The 11650-nt window shown below is 43.9% G+C and overlaps 1 protein-coding gene across 1 annotated transcript in view; it reads right to left on the reverse strand.

Annotated features, from left to right (window-relative positions):
- Positions 1 to 10766, reverse strand: part of CKAP2L (cytoskeleton associated protein 2L) — a 31460-nt gene extending 20694 nt beyond the window's left edge. The window contains exons 1-3 of the mRNA XM_089327492.1: positions 10611 to 10766; positions 8312 to 8375; positions 5937 to 5988 (exon numbers count right to left, since the gene is read on the reverse strand). Coding sequence (XP_089183618.1) covers positions 5937 to 5988; positions 8312 to 8375; positions 10611 to 10650 — 156 coding nt within the window. The 5' untranslated portion in view covers positions 10651 to 10766. The remainder of the gene's footprint in view (positions 1 to 5936; positions 5989 to 8311; positions 8376 to 10610) is intronic.
- Positions 10767 to 11650: the final 884 nt, after the last annotated feature.

The raw sequence follows: 11650 nt of genomic DNA on the forward strand, positions 1-11650 counted from the left end.
AGTTCCTATAGAAATATATCAGAATCTTTGACAGATTGAGCAGATCTGTCAATATATAAAGTAATATATAAATATATATTATTATATAATATATTGTATATTATATAATATATAACATATCATATCATATTATATAATATGATATATTATATATTATTATATATTATGTATATATAATATTTAAAGATTTCTATTTAAAAAATGAATTTGGGGACTGGCGCTGTAGCATAGCGGGTAAAGCCGCTGCCTGCAGTGCCAGCATTCCATATGGACGCCAGTTTGAGTCCTGGCTGTTCCACTTCCAATCCAGCTCTCTGCTATGGCCTAGGAAAGCAGTGGAGGATGGCCCAAGTCCTTGGGCCCCTGCACCCATGTGGGAGACCCAGAAGAAGCTCCTGGCTTTGGATCAGCGCAGCTTCTGCTGTTGTAGCCAACTGGGGAGTGAACCAGAGGATGGAAGACCTCTCTCTCTTTCTCTCTCTGTCTCTCCTTTTTCTGTGTAACTCTGATTTTCAAATAAACAAACCTTTAAAAACATGAATCTACCTCAATTTAATAGTATTTGCTGAGTGCCCATATGTCCCAACCAAATGTCCTCCTAGTGACCCCTTATATTAGGGTACCTCCCAACAAATTCCTGCTAGTGTTTTATACAGCTAAAAATCCAGGGAGGTGGGACTAGGTTATAGCAAACTTTGAAAGCTCAGAATTGACATGGTAGATAACTGGGCAAGTCATTGTGGATTCTGGAGGACCCACAGTGAAAAAAATCATTTGGAAAGAATTTGGCAAAAACTTAAAGTATGTCTCCAGTTGGGCTTGGCAAGGTTGAGGCTGGAAGCTAGGAGCTAAAACCAGGTCCCTGGCAGGTATGGCAGGAACTCAACTACTTGAGCTATCGCCTGCTGTCTCCCAGGGTGTGTGTTAGCAGGAAGCTGGAACGAGGAGTGGAGCAGGGACTCAAACCCAGGAACTCTGACATGGGATGTGGGCATCCCAAACACTGTCCCAACCACTAGGCCAAATGCTGACCCCTTTCATTGTGGTTTTGATTTGTATTTCACAGATGGTTAATCACGTTGAGCACTTTTCATGCCTTGATTAGCCATTGATACATCTTTGGAGAAACATCTATTCAGATCCTTTGTCCATCTTTAAATTGCATCATTTGTCTTTCAACTGTTGGTTGTTTTTATATGTTTTTATATATAAAGAGTTTTTATATGTATCCTGGATACCAGATCCTTATCAAGAACATGAATTGCGAGTATTTTCTCTCTGGTACATTTTTTACATCTTCACTTTCAATCAGCCTAACCTGGCTAACTTATTACAGGTGGGAGGTCAAGCAGTTTCAAGTACTCCAGTGAGAGAAAAACCTGGGCTTAGGAGAGTCACCAGGCTAGCAACCACATGCAAATGCAGACCGTTAGCATCTGAAGAGATTTTAAAGATCATTAAGCCCCTTTGAGATGCCCACGGTTAGGCAGGGTTGGAGTTAGAACTTCTGCTCTAAACCACGGTCTCTAACAACTGGTCTCTTTCATTCCACCTAAGAACTTAGGGATCAAGTTCCTAAACAAAACAAAACAAAGCAAAGACAGAATGTACAAGAAGGATTAATTGATTCAAATTGAATTTGGTCTCTTCATTCTGCATAAATGAAGCAGGGAAAGGCAGAACATTCACATAGCATATTTAACTAGGGTTTAAGTCAGGAGATGTTTATTGAATGCTGTCTGTATAACAGGCACTGTGCTAGACTCCCAGAGACATGAGGAAAAGAAGAGATGACACCTGCCCCTGAAGACCTCCAGTAGAAAAAAACATAAACACAAGAATTTATGGTATAAGGAAATAAAAGCTCCAGCAGGGCTGGGAAGGGCTGTAGAATATATATTATCAGTGGTTTACAAAATAGTTTTGCTTTCATACTCTGTGTATTCAGTATTATTTATTGCTAGAATGAGACAGGGTTCTTTATCAGCTTGGTTCCTTAAATAAAAACATGGAGAAAACTTGTTCACAAGTTTTGCAGAGAAGACTAGATTTGTTATAGCAGTTAATATTCCATTTTCTGAACTTATGTAGAAGTATATGCTAACAATCTCTCAGCAAAAATTTATGATGTTCTACCAGATGGAAACCATTATTTCAAATTGTGCCTGATTTTGTACCGTAAAGGTATTTCTATCCCAGGGCAGAGTATCATATTAAGATTAGGAAGGAGATGGGTGAGTGGTTTGCCTAAAAAAGGCAGAGAAAGAAAGAACTGAAGAGTTGAAGAAAGACAATAGTGCCAAGGGAGATGGGAAAGGAGAATCTGCATGTGAAACAAGTCTTCAAAAAATGTTAGGTAAAAGCATATGTAAAAACTGATGAGGGGGCTGGCATTGTGGCTCAGTGGGTTAAGCTGCCGCCTACAACACCAGCATCCCATATGAGCACTGGTTTAAGTCCCAGCTACTCCATTTCCAATCCAGCTCCCTGCTAACATGCATGGGAAGCCAGCGGAAGACGGTCCAAGTACTTGGGCCCCAGCCACCACGTGGGAGACCCAGAGGATCCTGGCTTTGGCCTGGCCCAGTGCCAGTGGTTGCGGCCATTTGACGAGTGAGCCAGCAGATGGAAGATATCTTTCTCTAACTCTGCCTTTCAAATAAATAAATAAATCTTAAAAAAAGAGAAAGCTGATGATCTGAAATTGATTAAAATATATGTCTATGTACCCATTATGTACCTCAAGAATACATATCCCAATCTGCAAGCATTTCTAAGTACATTTCAACATTTTTTTTTTTTTTTTTTTTTTTTTTTTTTGACAGGCAGAGTGGACAGTGAGAGAGACAGAGAGAGAAAGGTCTTCCTTTTGCCGCTGGTTCACCCTCCAATGGCCGCCGCTGCAGCCGGCGCACCGCGCTGATCCTGGCAGGAGCCAGGATCCAGGTGCTTTTCCTGGTCTCCCATGGGGTGCAGGGCCCAAGCACCTGGGCCATCCTCCACTGCACTCCCTGGCCATAGCAGAGAGCTGGCCTGGAAGAGGGGCAACCGGGACAGAATCCGGCGCCCCAACCGGGACTAGAACCCGGTGTGCCGGCGCCGCAAGGTGGAGGATTAGCCTATTGAGCCACGGCGCCGGCTCACATTTCAACATTTATTTATTTATTTTTTATTTGACAGGTAGAGGTATAGACAGTGAGAGAGAGAGACAGAGACAAAGGTCTTCCTTCTGTTGGTTCACTCCCCAAATGGCCACTACGGCCAGCGCTGCGCCAATCCGAAGCCAGGAGCCAGGTGCTTCTTCCTGGTCTCCCATGCGGGTGCAGGTGCCCAAGCACTTGGGCCATCCTCCACTGCCTTCCCAGGCCACAGCAGAGAGCTGGAATGGAAAAGGGGCAGCTGGGACTAGAACCCGGTGCCCATATGGGATGCCGGCGCCGCAGGCGGAGGATTAACCAAGTGAGCCATGGCGCCGGCCCCACATTTCAACATTTATTAAACACATACTTTCAAACAATCTACGAGATGTAGCCTATTATCTCTGTTTCACAGATAAACAACTTGCTCAAGCTCACTGACTTAGAAAATGAAAGAATTTCTTCCACCTGCAGTGCCAGCATCCCATATGGGCACCGGTTTACATCCCTGATGCCCTGCTTCCAATCCAGCTCCCTGCTATGGCCTGGGAAAGCAGTGGAAGATGGCTCAAGTGCTTGGGCCCCTGCACCCTTGTAGGAGCTCCTGGCTCCTGGCTTTGGATCGGCCCAGCTCCAGTTGTTGCGGCCATTTGGGGAGTGAACCAGAGTACGGATGACCTCTCTCTGTCTCTCCCTCTCTTTGTCTTTAACTCTGCCTCTCAAATAAATAAATAAATTTTAAAAACCAACAATAAAAAACCCCAACACTCTGGAAAAGTCCTGCTCAAGTTCTGGATCTGATCTTTACTGGCAGTGTAATTTTGGTCAAGTACTTAATTTGAGTCTTGGTCCTCTCATTTGTATGGGAATACTAATAATACTAATAATAAGTATCTATCTCATAGGAAAAGTGCCATGTATCCCAGTTTTCACGTGACAGTTTTGATTTATGCTTTTTGGTCCAACATAATTATTAGTAGCATCTCTCACAGTGGTCCTGGTTTGGACATTAAACCAAGGGGCCAATCTCACAAGGCTGTTTTGAGCATGTGTCTTGCCTAGTAGCTAGAAGAAAATAAGCACTTAAATTGTCAGCTGTTACTGTTAGATATCAAAAATGCTTTATAAACTGTAAAGCATGATACAACTATAATGATGACTACTATGTGCACAGTGTTCCTATATTCTGTGATTTCCATCCCGTCTTTATTTTCATCTTTACAACTGTATAAAGCAGAAAAGGCTGGTATTATTCTCAATTAAGAGATGCTTTATTGAAGTCAGTATTGTCAGCTTCTGGAGAATTCTCTGCAACTCTGAATGAGGACTTTGTAGATTTTTCCTTTGAGACTTGCACCCTACACTGGTTCAGTCTGCATAAAACAGAAATCTAACCAAGTGCTTCCCAAGTGCTCACATCATAATGAACCAATTTTTCCTTTTATACATTTTTTTATCTTCCAGTGTCTAATGTTATACACAAAATGGCATATTTATGTCCATGTATGCATATATATGTATACATAGCAGGTTCAGAAGAGTTCATGGAAAATGCACACCATGACAAGACTATGCATGGATTTAAAATTTTTTGCACCAAAATAAATGTATCTTTTGATTTCCTTTTTCAACAAACTTTTTGAAGTACTCTCACAATGTGTGAGATATATATATGTATATATATATATATATACACACATATATATATATATATATAATGATGGCACCATTAAAGCTTATTAAAATTGGCACCAATTTCTCACTTTGGGTAACACAATTTCAGTTACACTTTAGAAATTGGATAAAGCTATAGTTTAAAGAACTAAAGGTGGCATTTTTATGGGTTGTTTTATTACAAATAAAGAATTTTTCCTTTTTCAAGAAGGCTACTTTCTCCCACTTATACCTTAAGTATGTTAAGGATCTTTTCCATTCTATCTACTCTCTACCTGAATTGATTCAGAAGCATATTTAAATAGCTTGGAAGATCCAACATAGGTGTTTTCTTTTCAAGATCACTGAGATACTTAATAGCAGCTTACTAAAGTGGTTAAAACTACAGGCTGTCATCTCTGCTACTTAACAGCAATGTGACACTGGGACACTACTTAACCTTTCTGTGACTCAGTTCCCTCATCTGTAAAATGGGCTACGAACAGTGACTGCTTCCTAAGCCTTGAGGACTCAACGAGGTACTGCAAGTCAGAAAGTGCTAGGCACATAATAAACAGTCAATAAATGCTAGCTATTAAGAGGACCAAAGTCCACTTAAAATTTCTTTCAGTTAATAAAACTAAACTACAATATGCTATAATTTTTTTTTAGTATTTATTTATTTGAAAGGCAGAGTTACAGACAAAGAGAGGGAGAGACAGAGAGAGGTTTTCCATCCACTGGTTCACTCCCCAAATGTATGCAATGGCTGGAGCTGAGCTGATCTGAAGAGCCTGGAGCTTCTACTGGGTCTCCCATGTGGGAGCAGGGGCCCAAGGACTTGGGCCATCTTCCACTGCTTTCCCAGGCCATAGTAGAGAGCTGGATTGGAAGAGGAGCAGCCGGGACTTGAACTGGTGCCTACATGGGATGCTGGCACTGCAGGTGGCAGCTTTATCCACTATGCCACAGTGCCAGCCCCTGTGCTATACTTTTCAAAAAAAAAATTCTCTTATTAAACCAAACTGGTCCTATGAGAAACATCTTTGAATTATATATGTTCTTAGGTTGCTAACACTTTTATTATTTTTATTGCTAATCATATTTCCAAAATAGATATTTCTTAAAAGACCAACCTCTACTTACAGATTGAGAAGGTGGTGGATTTGGGCAACTATTCTTGGCTTTTAGATAAGGCCTATAAAAGAAAAAATAAAGTTAATCCTTAGTATAGAAGTATTAGCAAGGTTTAGGAAGCACAGTGATTAACAATTATGATTAGAATTTTAAACCATTAGAATTTCTATATATGGTAAAACAAAGTTATAATCAATAAAAAGTCTCCTTATCATACTGTCCTTAGTCCTGTATTCTCCTAGGAGACCCAAAATTGTTCTTACCCATGCTTTTTTATCATTTAAAAGATTATTTATTTTTATTTCATCTGTGAGGCAGAAGAAGAGTTAGAAAGAGAGAGCGTGAGCACATGGTATCTTCCATCCATTGGTGCACTCCCCAGATAACCCTGCAGCAACCAGGGCTGGACAAGACAGAATGAAGCCAGGAGACTGGAACTCCTTCTGGGCCTCCGTGTGGATGGCAGGGATCTAAGTACTTAAGCCATTATCTGCTGCCTCCCTAGGTGTCCATTAGCAGAAAACTGGATTGAAAGTGAAACAATTGGGACTTGAAGCAGACATTCCAATATGAGATATGGTGTCCCAAGCAGTGTGTGTGTGAGATCCTTTTAGAGGTAACCTATGCACAAATGTAGCAATCTAACAATATTAATGATAATGTGTATTTTTTTTATATTTTCAGTCTTATTAATTTAAAATTATTTCTCAAACACTGCAGATACTAGTGATACGTAGCTCTCGTGTGACCTCCTGAATTCTCACAAGAGGGTTATAAAAGTCTGAGTTTGGGCCCAACGCCTTTCTCTGCTTCCTGACCACTATGTGATCCTTCCTCTATATGTATTCACCACCTGCCACAGGTTCCTCACCAGAACCAAAGCTTGCTCCATGCAGTTTGGACTTTGAACTTCCAAAGTTGTAGCCTAAATAAACCTTTTCTCTTCATCAGCTTGTTGCCTCAGCTATTTTGTTGTGATAACACAAAGCTGATTAATACAGTCAACTTTCTAAAACGAATTTCCTTCTTTAAAACATCTTAAGATAGTGAATTTTCAGAGGGAAAACATGATATAGTTTAAGAATAGAAATATACATAAAATGTAATCAGTGAGATAGAAAAATTAAAAAAAAGAGAACAGAGGAGAATTTAGGATTCAATTTCTATGCACCAAAAACAAAGCCTAGACTAACAGGGATTCTTTTTTTTTTTTTTTTTTTTTTTTCAATTTCTTTTGACAGGCAGAGTGGACAGTGAGAGAGAGAGACAGAGAGAAAGGTCTTCCTTTGCCGTTGGTTCACCCCCCAATGGCCGCCGTGGCCGGTGCGCTGCAGCCGGCGCACCGTGCTGATACAATGGCAGGAGCCAGGTGCTTCTCCTGGTCTCCCATGGGGTGCAGGGCCCAAGCACTTGGGCCATCCTCCACTGCACTCCCTGGCCACAGCAGAGAGCTGGCCTGGAAGAGGGGCAACCGGGATAGAATCCGGCGCCCCGACCGGGACTAGAACCCGGTGTGCCGGCGCCACAAGGTGGAGGATTAGCCTAGTGAGCCGCGGCGCCGGCCAACAGGGATTTTGATAATGATTTATTTAATATTTCTCACTCATCTAGAACATAAGCTCTGGGAGGCTTATGCACCACATTTCCAGCATCAACATTGATTGGTACATTCTAGACACTAAACGAATATTGTTGACTAAATAAATTAAGTTCATTTAATCAAGGAAATGGAGATGAGTAAAAACCCCAGGTAAAATAAAGGGGAAAAACTAACTTATATAAAAATAAATTTTTAAATAGAAATGTAGCTACTCAAGTGGGGGAGAAAATACAGCAAATGTTAAGCAAGAAAAATACCCCCCCCCCCCCACGAGGACAGTAAGATGCTGAAAGAGGTTAAAAATGAGGTGATCATGGTTCTGTTTATTCCAAGAGCAAATGCTAAGAAGATGAGCAAAAAGCACCGGCAGGCCGGGGAATGTCAGTGTGTCACTGTGGAGGGCTGATGGTGACGGGCTCTCCTGCTCTAGCGAGAAACCCCAGAACCAGGGTCATCCAATCCAGGACCAAAAGTGCATTCACGGAATCAAGTTCCCCAGGAGAAAAGGCAGAGAGAAGAAAAGCTTCCCGCATGGTAACACTGTTGATCTCTCCTCCTTCCTTTGGAGGCTGTCACAACAATCCTGCTTCAGTCTCTGCCAACTGACTCGGCATTGTCCAGGGTCTGGGTGGTGCTTGGACTGAGACGCCCTTTGCAGTTATCATGGGATCCCCATGCAGTGTGAGTAGTCTGCAGGCCCAAGGGCAGTGCTTGGAAAAGGCTTTACATTGCTGTTAGCAATAAGGGCAACAAAGCTGGAGTAACTGTGGGTGGGCAAACTCACTTGGTGTTCTGGTTCTTCAATTTTCCCTTGGCTGCTAGGTACTCCTGGAGCTTTCGCTGCCGTTCTGTAAAACAGGCAAGCATGAGGACAACAGAGATTTTGTCTAAGACTTTAACCAGTTCATTCACATTATAAGAGAGCACTTTTCAGATTCTGGCTTTGCACAGAGATAGTATAAAGTCCCCAGTGCTGAAAGTTTGCTTTCAAGTGAACAACAACATCAACACTATCATTCATAGGCCAGGCCCTATACTAAGCTCTTTACACTTACTTTTTAAAAAAATATTTACTTATTTATTTTGAAGGTCAGAGTAAGAGAGAGGAGAAGACAGAGAGAGGGGTCTTCCATCCACTGGTTCATTCCACAGATGGCTGCAACAGCCAGCACTGGGCCAGGTGGAAGCCAAGAGCCAGGAGCTTCTTCTGGGTCTCCCATGTGGGTGGCAGGGGCCTGTGCACTTGGACCATCTTCTGCTGTTTTTCCCAGGCCATTAGCAGGGAGCTGGACTGGAAGTGGAATGGCTGGGACACCAACTGCCACCCTTATGGGGTGCTGGTCTCACAGGTGGTGGCTTTACCCATTATGCCGCAACGTTGGCCTCTATAGTAACTTCTCAGAATCCATACAACAATACTATGAGATATTTTCTAGTCTGAAATTCTGAGATGGCAAATGACTTGCCTAAAGTTACCTGGCTAATACGTGGCAAGGCCAGAATTCAAAAAGAGGCTTATCTAACCCCAGAGCCCTTGTTCACAGCTCCTGTTCTCAGGTATAACACACTATGCTTAGCATGAAGAGATTTTGTTACTGGCCCACCTGAGCCAGTGAACCAGGCCTGGTCTTAGTTTGCTTTTTTTCTGAGAGGGGTGAAGATTTTTACCCATAAACCCTTATATGGTTTCCTTTAGGATTAAGGAAAATATACGGCAGGTTAGTGGCTAATAGCAAACATACATGACTTTCTCTGCAAGGCATTTGTGAGGGGATGAAAGTCAATTCAGGTTGAGCATCCCTAATCTATAAATCCAAAATGTTTTAAATCCCAAACTTTGTGAATATTGACATAAGACCACACGTGGAAGATTCCACATCTGACCTCAAGTGACAGGTCCAAACACAGGTACACTAAAAATATGTAAAATTCCCTTCTGCTATGTGCATAAGGTGTATATGCATTCCATGCTTAGACTTAGGTTGGATCCCTAAGATATATCATTATGCACACGCAAATATTCACAAATCCCTAAACAGCAGAAATCAAAAACATTTCTGGTCCCAGGCATTTTGGATAAAGGCTAATCAACCTGTATTTCTGATTTTAATCCAGTTGTGGAGATAAAGCATAGAAAGAACTATATTAGAAAGCAATATCTAGGTACCACAGAATTAGATTCAATAACAGAATTATGGAGTTCAGACGTGGGGAATGGGTGAAGGGAGTGGGTGGTGGGAAAAGGCTAAAGCCAAATAATGATAAAAAAAAAAAAAGAGACTACAGGGGATGCAAAAGCTACAATCAGCTCATCTGGCCCGAGTTGCCCTGTTTCGCTGGTTTGATGCGCCCCTCATGAGACAGCGGTGAGAAACGCATCTTGGGTCCATGGGAGCCAGGGCACAGAGCGAGTTGCTGTGGGGTCTGACATCTGGGGAGGGCACCCAGTTCTGTGACTTCTACCAAGTTAGCAAAACCCTATAACATGGGGACAGCAATGTCCCCTTAAGTGCTGTCATGCCAAGTGCCCACGACCTAGTAGACTCAACAGGTACAACTGATGCGACAATCAAAACACCGCGCGCAGCCTGGAGCAGGTGGCATCTGAGTATTTCAGGGGGCGGGGAAGAGGTCCCGGGTCTACGAGGTCAGGGAAGGTAGGCTCCTTAGCCCTCGATGCAGATTTAATCAGTCCGCAGACGGCCTGGGCTCCGGTCGGATCCCGGATCTTGGCAGCTGTCAAACCTGGGGCACAGAGGACCACGCCCGGCCGCGCCCGCTGCCAGATCTGGGTGGAAGGAGCGCGCCGCTTCCCACCGGTGATAATGACATCGTTTTGCAGGGCGGCAGCAAGCATTACTGGGAAGGTGCTCGCGAGGCCTCTGGGCCTCCGCACAGCTACCCAGATCCCGCTTCCAGACGCGTCCCTGTGGGGTCGGGGCCTGAACTCCACGCCCAGGGGAAACCGAGGCAGACAGGCACGCGGATGGGCAAACTCCGCGGGCAGAACTCAGTCGGCGGCCTCTCCACTTCCCGACGGTGCTCCAAAGCCGGCAAGAAACAGGGTTCGCGGTCATACTCACCCGCTGCAGCAGAGGCGGCGCCGCGTCCCGGGCCCACCATGACTCCCGAGACAGTTTTTCTTCAAAGGCCGCGCCAGGAGCTTCGGCCTACGCGCCGCGCGTCCGCGCGCTCTCATTGGCTCTCGCGGGTTTGAAACTCTCCAGTTGAAGGCAGGGAAGGGTGGGCCAATGGGAAACAGACGCTTTGCGGTTGGCTCTGGCTCTCGGAGCCCTCCCTCCGGGCTCTTTGATTGGAAGAACGTGCACGCACGCCGGCATTAAAGGCGGTGCTCTACCGTGAGCCGCCGGGACCCGCCTCCGAGGTCGGCCGTATAGCTCAGAGTTTGTGTCAGCTGGGCGGACGGTTGTGGTGTCTTACGGTGAACGACCGAGGTCCCGAGAGTCCCTGAGGTGAATGACAAGGGCTGTCCTCCTGGGCTGCTGGGGCCACAACCTGAGTCCCTTCTCTAGGTCCAGAGGAGCTATGAAAAATAAACAAACAAATAAATAAATAAAAGGCATAACTGTGGTATCGCTACTCGTTAAGAGTGGGATGAATCTAAAGCCTCAATACTGCAGGGTAGCTCCTTTAAAATTTTTTTAATTGTAGTAAAATCTAAATAGCAAAATTTCCCATTTAATCACTCTTAAGTGTTATCTTAAAAAAGTGTACTGTCCAGAGGCATTAATTCATTCTCATTGTTGTGCAACCGCCATCACTCAGTCTTGCAAACGTTTTCTTCCCAACTGAAGCTCTGTCCCCAAGAGGAGCTAACTCTGCTCCTTCCCCCAGCCTCTGGGGACCCCGTTCCACTCTCTCTATGAATTCGACAGTTTCAGCTACCTCGTGAAAGTGGAATCATACAGTCTACGACCCGTGACTTGCTTGCTTTACTTAACGTATTTTTAAAGTTTACGCATGTTGTAGTATGTGCCCGAATTTCCTTGCTCTTTAACACGGAATGATGTTCCACTTTGTGCCTGGCCCATGGTTTCTCTGCTAATCCAGCTGTGGACCCTCGGGTTGCTGCCCCCTGGTGGCTGTTGTGATATGGCTGTTG

The sequence above is a fragment of the Oryctolagus cuniculus genome, chromosome 2, assembly GCF_051225735.1.
Source record: "Oryctolagus cuniculus isolate XC-2025 breed Fujian yellow rabbit chromosome 2, ASM5122573v1, whole genome shotgun sequence".
Lineage (NCBI taxonomy): Eukaryota > Metazoa > Chordata > Mammalia > Lagomorpha > Leporidae > Oryctolagus > Oryctolagus cuniculus.